Source organism: Haliotis asinina, chromosome 3 (assembly GCF_037392515.1).
Source record: "Haliotis asinina isolate JCU_RB_2024 chromosome 3, JCU_Hal_asi_v2, whole genome shotgun sequence".
Classification (NCBI taxonomy): Eukaryota; Metazoa; Mollusca; class Gastropoda; order Lepetellida; family Haliotidae; genus Haliotis; species Haliotis asinina.
Window position 1 is genome coordinate 74,336,366 of NC_090282.1, and position 17,609 is coordinate 74,353,974.

Below are 17,609 nucleotides of genomic sequence, written 5' to 3' on the forward strand. Positions count from 1 at the left end.
GGGTTAGAGCTGATGTTCAGTAACCACTCTTCGGCGTGACGAACGAACGATTTAACGAACATGCTACCCAGCGTCACCGTCTCCTGTCGATATGCCCTCGAAGAATCAGGTTGAAAGGACTCCTACTAACCCCTGGGCGATGTTAAAACACCACCACTAACAAAACCAGCCGCTCCATCAAGATCGCCCGAAGGCGAAAATAAAGAAGCAAGAAATATATTTCAGGGTTAACATAAACGTATTATAAATGCATATACGAAAAACTCCACCCCTCTTTTTAATATCTGCCTATGTTTAATATGTATATTTCATGGGAATTCAACGAAAACAGGACGAGGAAAATTATTTTAGTACATATTTACACATATACATGCATGCATAATAACGAACTAAACTGATAAGACACATACAGCGTTTATACTTCAGACGTGAAAGTACAGTTTAACCTACGGTGTCTCCATAGTAACGTCATCGCTACTAACATGCAGGAAATGTTCGCAGACAATTAGCAGGAAGAGCTGGAAGGGACAACGTTCTGACATTTTCTCTGCGTGATTGTACGGCGCTTCAGATATTCTCTGTAGCACCGTCTCCTTCAACGTCACTGTCTGGACAACGTTTCCTTGCATCCACCAGGAAGCTCAGCAAGATGTTCAGTGTTCGATATCACTAAGTTATCAAGTCAATAGTTTCCTCTACCTTTGTGGCCAAAATACGACGAAACGTCACTCAAGATTTAGCTATCAGCAATCGAAAGATTTCATTCTCACACTGGCAGCCTTTCGCCATATACACCTCCAATTGGTTCATTTCGAATTCGGCTGAGCAGAAGGAACATGTGTCCAAGTCCGTCCTTTTTCTGTGTATAACTGGCGAGATAGCTGAGAACATACGCCTCTCCCGGTAAAGGGGTTATTTTGTATTGGGGACGACATGGTTGCTACAGTTTCTTCAAACAGCATTAAAATGACACGTTACGCCATATAAAACACTTTTTCAGAAAATATGGAGCAGGCGGGAAGATTTTATTTTTAGATGCTAATTTGTTTTATGTCCTGAACCTCTTGATTTCTGTGAAAATTTACATCTATTCTCCGGCAGAAACTTAAAACTTGGAAGTTTAAAAAAAATCATGCACATTTTGAGAGTCAAAGTTGCATTTTCTCATATGCAAATACATTAAAAATCTTTTGGTCGGGTCGGATTATTGGGTCGGGTGGTAATGACTAACAAGGGCCATTTTATTATGGCCCTAAAACTAGTGTCAAGGACACTATATGCGGAGTCGTGACACCAGCACCAACGAACCAAGACATCTTGGATACAACTGCTTTGAACTGCAAATACAGACAGCTGACATAAACGTGCAACATTACTACTGAGTTTGCAGATCTTTGTAGCCAACGTTTGTCACGGTCATCGTTGCTGAGACCTTGAAGCGTTGTTTACAGCAGCTGAGTTTGTCTTTAACGGCTTGGCGGATATCGGGGAAGAAGAGCCACATGACAGGAAGAACCCCTGCTCTTGTCGTTTCCATGGTGGCGAAAATCATGAACATCCACCCTAGCCCTGTAGGCGGGGCAACAGCATTGGAGAAAAACAAAACGTTCACTAACTGATCTGGCATCATCATAATCAGCATTGTAACAGTTGGGATGACAAAAAATATCGGTCGTTCCACTGTTGTTGTTTCGGAGAGCAAATTGCGGGCCAAAGTCTCGCGAGAACATTTGTTTGACTTCCGGAAAATGACAAAGCATGCGCAGAAAATAACCAGGAAGGTCGCAGGGATGAAGAAACAGATGAAACACATAGCGACCTCGTAATTGTCTTCCAAAAATAGTGGACAGTAGAAGGTGTTCGATGGTTTGACCTCTCTTAAGCGCGTTAATATTATCGGAAGAGGGACAACACAGAAGAGGTTTATCGGCAGTGCCAGCAGCACTACGCTGACAAATCTGTCTGCTAAAGGAGATAACTTTCGGTAAGAAAATCCCATAAGAAAAACAAAATAGTTGGCATTAACAATCACAAGGTACCAGGAGGTGAGAAATACATCGGCGAATACTCCGAGTAGCTGAATGAAGAAATGGAAAGGACATCCAAGATTCCAGGTTTTGTGGATGGCCGCGTTTGAGAAGAAGGCGTTGACTAGGACACCATTGGTCATGTCGCATATTGCGATGCAAACAATAAGTTGGATTCTGAGCTGAGTGCGGAGATGAGCAGACGACAGTAACACCACTGTGAGAAAGAGATTGGAGAGCGCCACCCAGGCTGTGTTGATGGGCCCAAGCACGGAGAATACGTTCATGGCTTTGTTGCTGCTTGTGAAGTTGTGTTCGCCGATGGTAATAGTGAGGTTCTCCAAGTCCATTTTTAGTTTTTAGAGCTGAAAAAAGAAAAGGGATATGACTTAATGAAACGACTTTGTTAGATCATTTGTGGGCCGATCATATTGGCCGGTTTGAAGGAAAGACTTCCTTACATAACCCCAACTATTTTTGGACCACACACTCATCAATTTCAACCACAGTAAGCCTTTCGTTGATCCAGGTTGGTGGTAAATAAGGAACACTAACCGGTTTGTATTAGGCTGAAAAAATGAAAACCTAATGTTGGGGTTAAAATCGTAAGAGAAATGCTATGTAAAATTAGGTGTAAATGTATTTACGTGTACATTCCACTTCATTGCGGATTTGGCTAGTTGCTGCAAAGATTATAAATGGCCCGATTATACGTTACCAAGCCCAGACGAATCGCCTTGCAGTCCATGCCCTGGCGGGTAGCGAGCCATTCTTTGGTGTAAGCCCGATAGGTTGCAAAGCGTTTTATTTATTTAAAGAGAATCAGGGCTTCCTCAACTTTCATTTTCAAAGGCATGAGTATCACAACTGTTTCATCAACTTGTTATGTACTGGTCAGGATGTGTTATCTCAGCAAGAAACTAATTCTTCTTGCTGAAGCGATGTTGTATCTATGTTGTATCAAGTGTATTGGTTGATCAGAGAACGTTTCGAAATTACTGAATCCATAAAAAAACTATTTAAACACTTAAACACCGTATCCGAGTCAGGCCTAAATGAACTGACAAACGCCCTAGAATGACGCAAATGTGGACGCGTGGCATGGTGGACCGTGTCAACGTTTCCAATGTTGCATATGGTCGTTCATGCTGTCAGCCATTTGTTTTGCAGGCATCCTATATATCCGGGTATCGTCAGGCTGCTATGATACAGCGAGGCTATTCGTAAAACCATACAGCCACTCGTACGAGGATCTGAGAATGCAGTGAATGGAGCACATGCACTTCCGGGCAAAATACAGTACATGGATACGCGTGACATTTGACGTCATCAAAATGTTTGGTTACATTCATTTTGTCAATGGATTTTAATGGTGTGGGTTCGAAACTGTGTTACCAATATCAACTACATCCCCATCATATAACTATAGTTTCTTGGTTTCATTACTTTGTTGGTTTGTTGTTTAACGCCATTCTCTGCAATATTCCAGCTATACGACATATGTCAACCATGTGGGCTAGTCTGACCACCCGATCCCGTCAATCGCCTCTTGCTGCAAGCATGGGTTGCTGAAGACCTATTCTAACTCGGATCATTACGTGTAGTTTTATTACAAACCACCATCAAAGATATTTTTACATGATACAACCACTCTTAAATACATCCCCATCGAATAACAATATTCTGGTTATCAAGTGTTGTCGACAGAAAAATATTAAGTCGTTATTGATATCGAAACTCACAAGCTTACCTTAACGTGTCCTAGAACTAAGCAATGTAGATCTGCAGCGTTGCAGGATGTTTTTGTTTAGCGAGTGTGCAGCATGAGTGATGTGGCGTGTGCTCTGTGTCTCAGCAAAGGGGATCGTGTACACATTTGTGTCGAACCGAGACTATGAATGGCGATATGAGTTCGACTGTTGACCTACCGTAGTCAGTCCAAATGTAATGATCGCTGTTGACCCACAGTGGGTGAGGGAGTGAGGATGGTTCACGCCGCTGTAAAATTAATTCATGTGTCTTACGGGGAGTCCGCTTGATATAGCCTTAACCATAGTTAGTGAGTGAGTGAGTGAGGTTGGTTTACGCTTCTGTAAAATTAACTTATGTCTCTTACGGGAGGTCAGCTTGATATGGCCTTAACCAAAGTGTATGATGGGGTGAGATGGATTTTGACCTATAATGAGTGAGTGAGGTGGGACTACGTCGCTTTTACATTAGTAGACTTAGGGACCATTTATATGGTCTCTGGTTCACTTGTATCAATGCGGGCACCTTGATATTACCTTAACACGATGTGAGTGAGTGCGAAATATATGTATATAGAGAGAGAGAATGTAAATCACCTTTCTAATACTGTTCTTCTTAAGCAGAACTTCAAGGTGCCACGGCCTATGTTTCAGACCTGCGCATCTTACAGAGGGAACCAGTCTTCGCTCTATGAGGCCACGCACTGCACATGGCGGTTTCTATGCTGGTTATGGTCGTATCCATTCTCTTTCCACAGAGGTTACTTGTCATATCTTTCTACGAACCTCTGTTCTAATACGGCCATATTTGCTGGTTCTCATATAATCCCCTACCGGCAAATAATCGCAACTCGAAGTATCTCCCTTCTTTCTATCCAATCAGAATGCGTGATACATCGACTTACATCCAGCTTGACTAACCTAAGCAAGTTGGCGACTTGTTGATGTGACACACAAGTTTAAAAGCTAGCTTGTCTCTTGTCAACGAGGGCTATGGAGACGCCATTGAATCGCCATTATATAGATCTGCTTGTCTGGAAGAAACATTTGCGCCTCGTGTTGGGGAAGACGTTCTAGTTTTCCCGATGCATAAGGAAATTACCGAGGCCTTCCGAATGATTACTTTTGAAAGAACGTCGCTGATTGCACAACTAAATCGGACGGCAACCAATCACGAATCTTGAAAACTCGCACCATGAAAGAGACGTATTAGAACAGAGGACCGCAGGAAGATGTGACAAGTAACCACTGTGGAAAGAGAATGGGTCGTATGTTATGGAGGCATTTGTTAATGTAAAGTCATAGAAGCTAGCGGGGTGTCATGACCCCTTTCAGGAATTATCGAATTGGTGTGATGCCGCGCTCCATGACCGTATGGAGAATTTATTGATTACAACTTTCCATCCTCGATTGTCAGCTGGTATACATATAATTATATCCCTTCAATAAGCTTACAGAAATGTAGGTTTGTGGCTGGCTGAGATATTTCTCTTACTTTCAATGTGCCGCTAACAGTAAAAGGTACATTTACATGTTTCCAGCTCGAACTGCCGAAGTGTTGGCATGACATTTGGAACATGATCAAGTTTGTGTTCAGTCTGAATGATTTCCGTTAAATGTGAAAAATGAACGAAGTGCTTAAAAGCCTATCAGTGTTATTCCTAGTGGTACCAGAGATCATGTAGTAATATATTATATGGTCTCCGGCGATACCGATAAAACCATGCACACATAAACAATATCTGCAAAATAATTAGGTACGCTGAAAATGATCGTTATCCGACTTGGAACTTATCACAGATAGTACATGAGCACATGTATCCACCTAGACCAGTGGGTAGGTTATACTATACCCAGAACAAATAATGGCCAGTCAGAAAACGAAATACCTCTAATTTAGTGAGGAGGAGGTGGAGTTTTAGTTTAAACATTGTGTTTACGAAAGAGAAGATGATTTAGGACAAGTTCTGAATAAGAGCAACGGTGTGATCAGAGAACAGTCTCTCCTTCTCAATTCTCTTGCATCTGTTTCAAACACAACGGCGGTGCTCAGTTGGACCTATCTGAACAAGATCTTTTTTCGAATAAAACTAGTAGTGGAAAGTGCATCACTTCAACACCAGCTGACGGTACACACGTTCTGCAAATTGTGCAGTTGATTTGATTTAAATAATTTAGAAACTTGTCTTTTTTTTCTATTTCGCTTCTCGAATTATATTGGACGATCAGCAGAATCATTCGTCCAGCCAAAATTACCATTCATTGATTCCAGAATATTGTACAGTGGGTATGGAAACAAGGCTTTCATTGTCCGTTAACTATTTAAAACCCGGAAAGATGAAAATTTTAAAAACCAAATACTTTGTCTTCATGTCCTGTTTTGTGAAAAAGATGGTTTTCATGGCACATTTCAAATTCCCAAGTAGCAACACAGTCGTAACGAATGTGTTAAAAATGCAAATACAAACAGGGCATTTATTTCCTTGAATACGGCCCAAACTTGAAAACTGTTGATACCAATAATGCATTCCAGTCTTCACCACCGATTTCTCGGCGGGTAACAAGAACCCTACTATCACTGTAGCCATGATAACCCATGAAACATAGCCCTTTATTTACAAGATTGGAGCATAAGTCGGCCACACGCTAATTACTCGGCGCGCGTCGGTTGACCCCCACACACGTATAAACATGCATAAACATGGAAAGTTTATTGAGGAACATCATATGCCATACAGAACATTAAATAACGTTTCTCCGTCTAGATACAAATAAGTTAAGCTGTATAGGTACTTATGGAACAGAACTGGGTTTAGCTTTTTTCATGTTACAAGAAATAAAAATTCAAATCTTGTTAGGCAGGACAGAATGGAATGCAAGGTTGCTGTTGTCATGTAAGCTGTAGGCTGTGCTGGGTTGAAAATTATGCAGCATAACTACGTCTGCATTGAAACTATCGTATTGTCGCTGACCGGATTATTCCATAAGTGCTGTCACGTGTGTGACACTTGACAGGTGCTTCCAGCTCAGGGGTCGATCTACCCATTCCAAGAAATGATCTGCAGGTTATAACTGTGTTTGAACCTACTCCGATGACTGTCGCTTGTTTAATAATAGTTTGTCTGGTCCAGGCTGCATTATAAAGTTGAGAAATTACTGAATGCTTGGCTCGAACTACTGTATGCGAGTCAACAGCGCACTGACTATATACCTCGGAGTTAACGGCCAATCTGAGACGAGTGAAGACTTGGGAATATGGTTGTTCGTACCCACTGAGAAAATATAATGTTACAATGTGGATACCATATACTGTCAAAATTATGAAGCATGCTCTGCTAACTGATTTTGTCTTCCTTCGATTTTCAAGTTTTGTACTTAACTGAAACAAACGCAAAAGCACGTTCGTATCTAAGAAAACGGCTTCTTTGAAAGCTCTGTAATCAGCCACTTTGAACCTTATTAACCATTGATACCAACCCACCCGATGCAGTGGTTAATGCAAAAACGATGTTGAATTTTTTAACCTCACAGAGAATCAAGTCTCGTATTCCAAAAAGTCCCTCTTTCTTCCCACTGAACCGTTGGTAGTCCTATTTGAATTTGATCTCCAGCTATCTACTTATGGCACAAGACACCACAAACATAAACAAGGAAGTAAAATATTTAGATTTTTGTATTAACTAGGTTGAACTTCCGGATCTGTAAACCTTAACCATGCCTTACCTGAGACATACCCGAAGAAGGATCAAGTAGGATATCCATATATCACGTACACCTTTAACTTTTTTATATCATTTGTCTGTTTCAGGTGCTGCACAAATCCCCCCGTTACAAGTCAGGTAAGAACTGGCCTTCAACAACCATGCTTGTCGTAAGAGGTGACAAACGGGTTCGGGTTGTCAGGCTCTCTGACTTAGTTGACACGTGTTATTGTATCCCAGCTGCGCAGATTGGTGTTCATGCTGTTGGTCATTGGATTGTCCGGTACATGCTTGATTATTTACAGATCGTCGTCAGACAACTGGGATGTGTACTGACTACGTCGTTATACAAACACACCTTACTGAGACCTTATAGGCCATTCTTAGCTAGAGTGCATGAAATCGAGGTCAAATCGAAAGCGAGGCGAAAATAGGTTGACTCAACCTTGAAAATGGCGACCTCGAAAAGGAAAGATTACTGCTGTGTGCCTTTGAGTTATATGGAATCTGTGATTGACGAAAATACGGAGAGATCCTGGAAAAGTATTCACGGTAAGTACATAAGAATTATGGCATACAGCAAAGTCAGATCTGTCGTGAAAAGTACAACTCTTCACTATGTAAAGTTTTAACTAGGGACACTTGTACAATGTAAATCACACGCACGCACACACACACACGCACGCACACGCACACACCACCAACACCACCACCACACCCTCACCCGCATGTACAAAATTAAATATCACCCCTTAGTTCATGCGTACACAATTGATCCCACCCCACTGCCTCCACAAAACAGAATGGGAGGCTCCCCACCCTACCTAAAATACATTATGAACGGCCCATTATATTATTTTTGAAGCATATGGAGACACTCTTGGCAAGGGAATTTTATTTGCAAATATTCTGCATCAGCGCCAATCAAGTAACATTTCAAGTATATACAGGGCACACATGTTGTTAAAAACCTCTTAAACATGAACTTTCAAAATTACTGCATACTGACCAATACTTCAGGGAGGCAGGAAATACTACACTTGCAATCAACAACTGAAATGTTTTCAGTGAGAGGTATTGAGAGAGCATGTCACCAGTGCAGGAACCTCACACAGTCAATCAATCAGTCACCATCTCAGATACAATATAAATGACAGATCACAGTAAGTTAATTTTTGCCAAATGGCATGGTTTTAAAGTATTTAATACAAGTGAATTTTGACCTATATTCTGTGTTGTGTACATATTAGAATACTGATTGCCCATACTGTCTGAAATATGAAATGGTGTTAGCTTATATATATATATATATATATATATATATATATATAGAGAGAGAGAGAGAGAGAGAGAGAGAGAGAGAGAGACTAACAGGGAGACACACAGAGAGAGACAGAGTCCTACACAGAACACCACCATCACAAATAACATACACAGGAGAGGCGACCCAAGTGAAAGGATGACAAGACAAAAAATTGAGCAGAAAACTTGAACCTGAAAAGTTTGGAGTTTGAAAATTCATGTATGATGACCAAAAAAATGATCGAACATTTTACAGTATTCCTCATTTCAAACGACACTGATTAGCTCAAACTCTTTCATTTGTTGAATATTTTCCCAAGTTTTGTGAAATATTTTGTCCTATCAGCACAACCGCTGAATGTAATGGATGTAAATAATTTTGTTTCTGTTGTATAAATAGGGGGTGAAAAAAAGATTACACATTGATGGATTTAGCTGCATAACAGAAACGTTTTTAATTTGCTGCTGTTTAATCAATAATTGTTGAAAAACAATTTATTTCATCCTGTTTTAAAAGAGCTGGTTGAGAATCTGAAAAAAATCAGAGATTATGATAATGTGTGAGGGGAGAAACCTATCACAAATTATGGATTGATCCAGTCTTTGTTCATGTTCTTATGTTAGACTCATGTATTTAAATATATCAATATAAATACTACCAAATATATTTGTTATTTGCATCCTGTGAAAACTGTATTGTTAATTCATCATTTACAGTTTGAAGCCATTGTGAATGTGTCTGTTGTTATTAGACTTTCAAGACACCATTCCAAAATAAATTTGAATTAACTTACTTGTTTATTGTAGTGTGAAATCTGGCATATTAATCTGATAACATGTTCTCCTAAAAACGGTTTTCAGTTACAGTGGTACAGAATAATCAAATCAGATCTACAATAAATCAGTTTTGACAGTTGTTTCAAATATTCCTCATGCAAGTAGCAGAAGTTCATTGAGGTTAAATAATTATTCACCTCCAACTCAGTCAAGAAAGAACTTGAAAAAAAGCATCCAGTTTTGTCTTACACTTTGTGCCCCACTCCTGTTGCTTGAAATAGATATTTTCTTAATGATAATGTGGCGATTCTTTTTCCTCTGCTACTGTAACATGCATACAATTATATGAGTTAGTTATGATATGCGCACATTGCCGTCACCATGCAGTGGGTATAACTGGAAATAAATGCATGAATAAATACCCTGCATCTATAAAAAAGATTCCGTAGGACAAAACATTTTAAACAGCAAAAAAAAAAAAGCTAAAAAGTAATATTATCGAATAATATAATTTTGATTGGTCCAGATATTAATTATATTCTCGATACCCAGTCAAAAAATAACAACAACACTCCCATGCGGAAGTGGATTATTTGAATCCAGATCATGAAATACGTTGAGTTTTTTGCTTCGTTCATATGTTGATAAAGTAAACGAGAATGAGTTAATTCCCTTGGTAATATTTCCACTGTCGTGACTTGAGAGTAGTTTCCCTTTACAACTGCTGCGCAACATCGTAAACGTTAATCTAAATATCCAGGTCGTATGACCCATCGTGATGTGTTGTAAAGTACAGTAATTACTTCCCATTCAGTCCTTTGATATGCATCAGAAGAGTACTTGTAGCCCTTTCCCATCTCTTCGCGATTTTCCTGGACTATTGGACAGTTTCGTAATGTGCCGTTCAAAGGAAATTTGAAACCAGGAGGCACAGATTGAGATTTGTCGCCATTGTGCGATTGCGTCCTTGTCGAGTTTAGCCTCGTATTGGTGCAGATATGAATATTCATCAGGAGTCACTAAGAATGGTTTACACTGATGTGAGATCATCCGCATTTTTATGGGGTTTTATCCTCAATCACAACCACAGTCTTAAATCCATTTGTGATTTAAAACTATTTTTTTCATACATGGACGAAGGAAAATGGGTTTTACGAGTCTGCACGGATAAGGCTTTATCCCACCGGGCCATAAATTCCGTCAGGAAAACTGAGCAAAGACAATTTTCTGTATTTTACGTGTCAGTGACAAGATCTACAGATCACCGTTGACGCCGTTAGTCCTAAACAACACGCACGTCCTTTGACGTAACAACGATTGATAACCTAAGACATCAAAGGATATTTGCCTCGTCCCAATGGTCAGTCTTACAGATCTGGCCCTAACACACATCCCTCTTGATTTGTAGCAAGTTAAAGTAAATACCCGACCTAGTCTGAATTACAGCCCCTGAACCATATATTTCCTCTTTCGTCAAGGCCCGGGTTTACTTACGTGATTCTCCTTGAAGCAAATCTAGATTGTTAACTGAACATGGATCTTTCAACTTTTCTACCAAATTAAATGCATCTACTAGTTTCTGTCAAAATTAAATATTTTCAGAAACTAGTTTGATTTGGAACAAGTGTTGTAGTCAGGTACCTGTCACTGAAGCTCTCTGAGCCGATGTTCAGATGTTTTCCCGCATTGCATTTGGGATATAGGCTGTTCTCCTGTGTTTCCGATCACATGGGAGTTGTGTTGATCAGCACGTATTACGTCACAAGGGATATGTGTTAATAAGGACATAAATACGTCACAGGGGATGTAAGTTGATCACGAAGTAATTCGTGACGAGGATGTGTTCATCAGTACGTATTACGTCACTCGGATATATGTTCATCCGGACGTAAATACGTCACTGGGGATCAGGCCTCATTACCTCACGATGTTGGGGGTTGGGGTGTATTAACCAAGCCGTAGTACGTCACGGGGATTTTGTTTTTCGGGAGGTAGTAAGTCACTATACGTATCATACGTATGCCACTCGGATGTGTGCTGACCAGGACGCAGTACGTCGAGAGGGTAGTAGGGGGTGGGGTAGTTATCAGGAGGTATTATCACGTCATGGAGATGTATCTTCATCAGGTTGCATTACGTCTAGGGTGTGCATGTTAACCAGGACGTATTACATACAGGGTTAAGTATTATCTACCATTATGCAGTAGAGATGTGTATTGGCATACGTATTACGCTTTACGTTAGAAGATGAGTCTTTATAAGGTGTGGTTATCAGCACTGAATGAGAAAATGAAGTATCGAGGATGTTGTTTATGAAAATGAACCAGGCAGTCCAGTGACTGACATTTTATGGGACGTAAGTGGATAAGATCATAGGCAATCAACACCCACCTGGCCAGGCCACCCGAGTCTCGACTGCCGCCTAGAATGACCAGCATACAGTTCTGCAGCTGGACAATGACAAGTCGGGACAGAGAAAGTGTGATCCGCTACTTATTTTTAAATGCATGGAGACCACACATGTCAGACGCTGTCATCAAGGCTCACTTGGGTGTATACACAAAACTCAAAATAATCTCTCAGTCAAAGCCACTGCATGTGGGGTGAGGTTAAACGTTTACATTGAAACCTGAACTATTTAGGGTACGAATGCGAAACAGGAAGTTTCTCTTATCTAAATGCGAGTTACAGCCCGCAGTGGAGGGTCATGTATATAGATGAGAGAGTTAGGGTGTACCGGACAGAAATTCAAGCGGAGCCCGCAGCACTGAAACACCTATTTTAGAGCTAGGGTCTTCTTCATCATGCTCCTGTGGGCCGTCTTCAGTTTGTTTCTGGTGTGCGACACGTGGTTTGGACAAGCGTTTGAAGACCACGTGTCATGTCACATGACACAGAAAGAAAAAGACGGCATTATGTGCGATTGCAACTCCTGTGAATATAAGTGGAGGATGTATAAAATAGAAACAGATTCGTGTTGTGATTGCAAGTCGAAGCTCATCTTGGAATTGAGTCCGCTGCTGGTAGAGTATATGTCGCTAGGTGTCGCTCTCGTTGTAGGCAACAAGGGGAATAACTCTTTTCTGCAACATAATAATGGCGGATTGCTGTTCATACCAAGCAATGTTTGTGAATATCTAAATATGCGAAGATTAGATCTTTCTGGCAACATGATCGTTGATATCAAAGGCATATCCTGCTTAAAGAAACTTGACGAACTGAAATTGAAAAGGAATCTTATTTCAGCTCTAAACCGGCACACATTTGAGGGTTTGGAGAGCCTACGGATTCTTGACGTATCTCAAAATAATATTCATACTATGGAGGTCGGGACTATTGGAACTCACCTCCCCAAACTGAAAAGTATAGATCTGTCTTACAACGAACTGGAAACGTTTGACATTTCCAATCTCAATATTTATTCTTTTTGTGAAATGGATTTGAGCAATAACAAACTGACGGAATTTGTCAACAACGCTACATTAAAAACGGAGGAATTGGAGAATCGGGGACCAGGGATGGTAGTGTTGCAGCACAACAACTTCACAACGTTCCCTGACTGGGAACAGCTAAAGCTTGGTAACATCTCTACTCTTGGTCTCCTGTCAGACTGGGGGTTCGACATTAGGGACAATCCCTGGAATTGTGACTGTTTCTTGTACTCTTTTGTGAGGTTAGCTCAGAAACATTACAAGGCGATCGACCGCCGAGATTACTTCACCGTCAAATGCGAAAATCCCCCTGAATATCGAGGAGATGTCATAATTGAAATGGATCCCGGGAAACTGGTCTGTAACCTGACAGAGTTCTGTCCCAGTGTCTGTACATGTACAGGTCAGCCATCTGTTTTGAATATTTTCGTAGACTGTGTCAACGCTGGTCTCACTGAACTTCCATTTGATCTACCAGACATCAGCGGCCTCTCGCTGGTCCTCGACCTCTCGGGTAATTCAATATCTAGTCTGGACACTAGACCCTACCTGTCCCGTGTGAAGAGTCTTGACCTATCCAACAACGACATAACCACAATATCTGCACAAGCAGTCCAACAGTTGTTAAATGCAACAAACATCAATTTGGAAGGAAACAAAATTAGGTCTATACCCAAGGAGATTCAGCTCTTCCCTCAGTCGGTGATCAAAATACAGCTTGGTGACGTCATCTGCAAGTGCGACCTCAGTTGGATGGCTGGCTGGAAGGATATCAAGAAAATCAACGGAACCAATTCTACATGCGTTTTAGAAGACACAGTGACGTATGTTTCTCTTCGCGAGTATTTGGACGCTTGCGCCCCAGATGACCCAGCCCCCGTCATCGTTGGTGCAGTTCTTGGAACAGTGGCTGTCATTGTAATCGTTTCTGTGATTTTATCACATGTGTTCCGCTTTGAAATTCTGGTTTTGGTCCATTACTATGTTAGTCCAAAATGGCGAAAATGGCGTCCCAGAATACAACCCGTGAAGGAAAACGATATCTATATCTCCGTGAGTGATGATGTGATTCTGTGGGTAAAAGATAATCTGATACCAAACCTCGAAAACGATGGCGTCACTGTGTTTGTACCAGAGCGAGATACCGATCCTGGTGATGTGGAAATTGACGCCATATTGAAAGGCATTTCAAACAGCAAAGATGCATTCGTTGTTATCTCCCCTGATTATTTGAACTCTGAATCCAAGATGGAGGAATTTAACCTCCTGTGTCAGTCTTTAGTGAAAGGTTTTTCTGGAGTTTTGTGCCTGTTGGTAACAGAAAATATTGGCAAGACTAAGAATCCTTATTTAAGTGCCTTCATGCGAGTGAAATTATATCACAGCGGCATGGATGAAGCTACTGTGTCCAAATCTTTACACAAAATTAGACCTACTGGTAATAGGAGACCCTAGCATCACCACACGGACGCGACTATAAACTTCGAAGGTCGAGGTTATTATGTGACGTGAGTGTGTATACATTAAACCATGAACGAAATGTATCTGATATCACTGAGAGTAGATAGAATGATTGTGCTTGTGTTATTTATGCTTCAGGTTCCTGATGTTTCATTGTCGTATTTCACAGATTATCTCACATATCTCTGTCTCTGTCTTATCTTTGTCTTTCACTTTGTTCCCAAAAGGTTTTAGTTAGGAAAGGGCCAAGAACCACCCGCCTCGATTTCTAACTTTCACGAACGAACTTTTATTTACATATGACGTATAGGTCTCATTTTGGCAACTCACCAAGATACCGTGAGGCTCTGGGTAGGCCCTCATCAACCAATGCCTGTCTTGAAATACAACATTGGGTTTTCAGGCTCGTGTATTTAATTGAAACATGTCATCGTATCCCAAATAGAGAGATCGATTCTCCAGGTGTACGAATGACCAAAGGTCAATGCGTTGTGTCAAAACATATACTGAACAGCAAAAGAAACGCATGTTTCGAAAAAATGAAATCTCGTACAAGTAAGGGTTTATGTTTATGTCTCCTATTTAAAAACTTGACAAAAAAGGCTTGCGTTTATTTGCTATATAGCTGCATTAAAACATCCATTTAAATTGAAAAGGAAAAGGAGTGGTAAACTGGAATTCGAGTTTTAACCTTTGATAAATGACTTACTCGAAGAGGAAAACATGTTCCAGGAAGTGTAAGTCTCATGGCATGAGAACGCTGTATCTTCCGCCGAGACGAGGAGGCACTGGATTATGTCTGTATGGTTGAAAGAATCAGAGGAAACAGTTCAGAAAGTAGTCATTATTGCTGACCAGCAGTTAAAACGTGTGCTTGAATAATATGTTATATGTTCTGGATTCTGACAGGGCCTGTCTCTGTGTAAACACAATTATACTTAAAACACAAACTTAAACGCCATCCAGTATATTTGCCAATAGGTTGTCTGATAGGAAATAGTTCAGAAAAAAACACCAATCATAATTTGGTTTAGTACTTTTCACTTTAAGAACAAAACCACTATTGAAGTTATATTTTACTTTAAACGGGATGCATGTGCTTTTGAAAAAAGGCATTTTGTTTTCTTCAAACAAGTTACCTTCTTTAGACATGTGAAAATCAGAGACAGTGCTTGTTATATGGTAACATGATTGTCATTTTTTGGTAAGTGATACCTACGTTTAATAGTATTCTATAAGCAGGATAGGAATAGTTATTTTGCTTTAAAAAGCATTACCATCATATCTGTGCAATATTTCCTTTAATTGTAAATACAACCACGAATGAACACGATTGTAGACACAAAGAGAACCTCTTCTAAATATGGACTGGTCTTCACAATTTTCTTAGCCTAATATTTCCACAGCATCACATCTATTTTGAAATAGACTGCCTCTTGACTTTTCATTCTGGGTATACATGTGAATTGTCATTAAATACCCTGTCGAGAAATGAGTATTTGGTGGGGAAATATACGAATATAAACAGTAGATTTTAGCTGTGATTTGGTGTGTTTTTGTTGTTTTTTTTAATATGTTTTGTTTTGGTGTAAGAACAGCAGAAAATGTGTTTCTTTAACGTGTTGTAAGTATGTGATTTGTGAACTGTCAAATTACAGACACTGGGGTTGTATAAACAGAGACAACAAATAAACATATAGACTTAAGGCGGTCGTAGCGCTAACACTAGTTCGTAAAATGGCAGTCGGTAGGAGAGTATTCAAGAGAAAGCCTAGGAAGTTCTCATTCCTGGTATCCACGTTTACCATATATTTCAATGGCGAGAGGGCGAGTGAGTATGTTTTTACGCCGCTTTGAAAAATATTCAGGCTTACCATGGGAACCAAAATGTGTGTCATTGTCATACACTGTACCCATGTGGGAATTGAACCCCACAGCGTGAAGGGCGAACACTTAATGACTAGCCCACAACAAGGCGTATTGAAGCCCTATGGGAGAGATTGTAAGTCTGTATTTCGGACAAGGGACCAAAGTACACGTTTCAATTCAACATTCTCACACGTGTGAACACTATGTCCATTACGTTTTGTTATGTTTAGTTGTCAATTTACACTTATCATGTGTGCTGGCGATTAGGTGCCTGATAAAAAGGTACTAGAATTTGTACTTTATTGTGAATGTGTAATCCCAAATATGATATATGTTATATTTTACAATGTTTACTTGTGTATAGTTTCAAGCGAAACATAAAAAAATCATGCGCTTTGTGCTTGTGGGGATTCCTTTACCGGACGGGACACATACAAATACTGATTCTTTTGATCATCTACCTGGATTCTTATCTGTCTTATCTCGTGACGCATGTCTAAAACAGGAAGAGTACATATAGAACCAGGTTACACCCTTGTCACAGATAAGGACGTGAAGTGATTAACTGTATGTGCCGGTCGTATGCTTACTTTGCTTAGACATGCTGAGATTGTAATTTTGTGTTCAGTCATGCCCCTCGTGTTAGGTTAGGCAAAAGTGACTTACTGTTAGATAATGTAAACTGGTGACCCCCTAAAAAAACCTATTCACCGCACAGTATTACATTTTAAAAAATACAAAAATAACAATGATGTGAAACAAATCCATGTCACACACATGCAGACCCATTCTTTCCGAGAGCAAACGGCGAAACAAATTCACATCTTGCCTAAACATGGCAAAAAATCCAAAACGGCCTTTCTCTGATGTGACACTAAATTCACGTGCATACTGACGGTATGGAAAAGCCTACGCAATACGCGAGCAAAACAGAAGTAAAAAGAGCACACAAAAAATGCCAAGTTTGGGACCGTCAGAATGATCCGACAAGGAGCTAACCACACTGCCATTGCAAGATCAGTCAGCTTCACCCAAGCAAATGAGATTGACAAACAGGCAATAACTCAGACAGGTCTTGGAGTAGTCGACAACGGGTGAATGCCCGGTGATAATCGGAGAATTCATCTGAGGTATCGTAGTAACGGTGACATCAGCTGCAGCAACGGCACGACACGAGGTCATCTTATCAGTCGACATACATTGTACAGACGACTAAGAGAACACGGTATTCGAGCACGTCGTGCATACGACTCTACAAAACCGGCGCGTTCGACGCTGGCAGATGCGTGACTG

General features: G+C 40.4%; 2 protein-coding genes across 2 annotated transcripts; one reads left to right on the plus strand and one right to left on the minus strand.

Moving 5' to 3' along the window:
* Positions 1–261: 261 nt before the first annotated feature.
* On the minus strand, positions 262–3,897 carry LOC137278443 (uncharacterized). The gene is made up of 2 exons (XM_067810773.1): positions 3,778–3,897; positions 262–2,392 (listed from the first exon to the last, which is right to left on the minus strand). The coding sequence occupies exon 2, from the start codon at positions 2,375–2,377 to the stop codon at positions 1,376–1,378; it is 1,002 nt and encodes a 333-aa protein (XP_067666874.1). The 5' UTR covers positions 2,378–2,392; positions 3,778–3,897; the 3' UTR covers positions 262–1,375.
* An 8,462-nt stretch (positions 3,898–12,359) lies between these two features.
* On the plus strand, positions 12,360–14,441 carry LOC137279033 (protein toll-like). Its single transcript, XM_067811517.1, has one exon. The coding sequence runs from the start codon at positions 12,360–12,362 to the stop codon at positions 14,439–14,441; it is 2,082 nt and encodes a 693-aa protein (XP_067667618.1).
* The last annotated feature ends 3,168 nt before the right edge of the window (positions 14,442–17,609 follow it).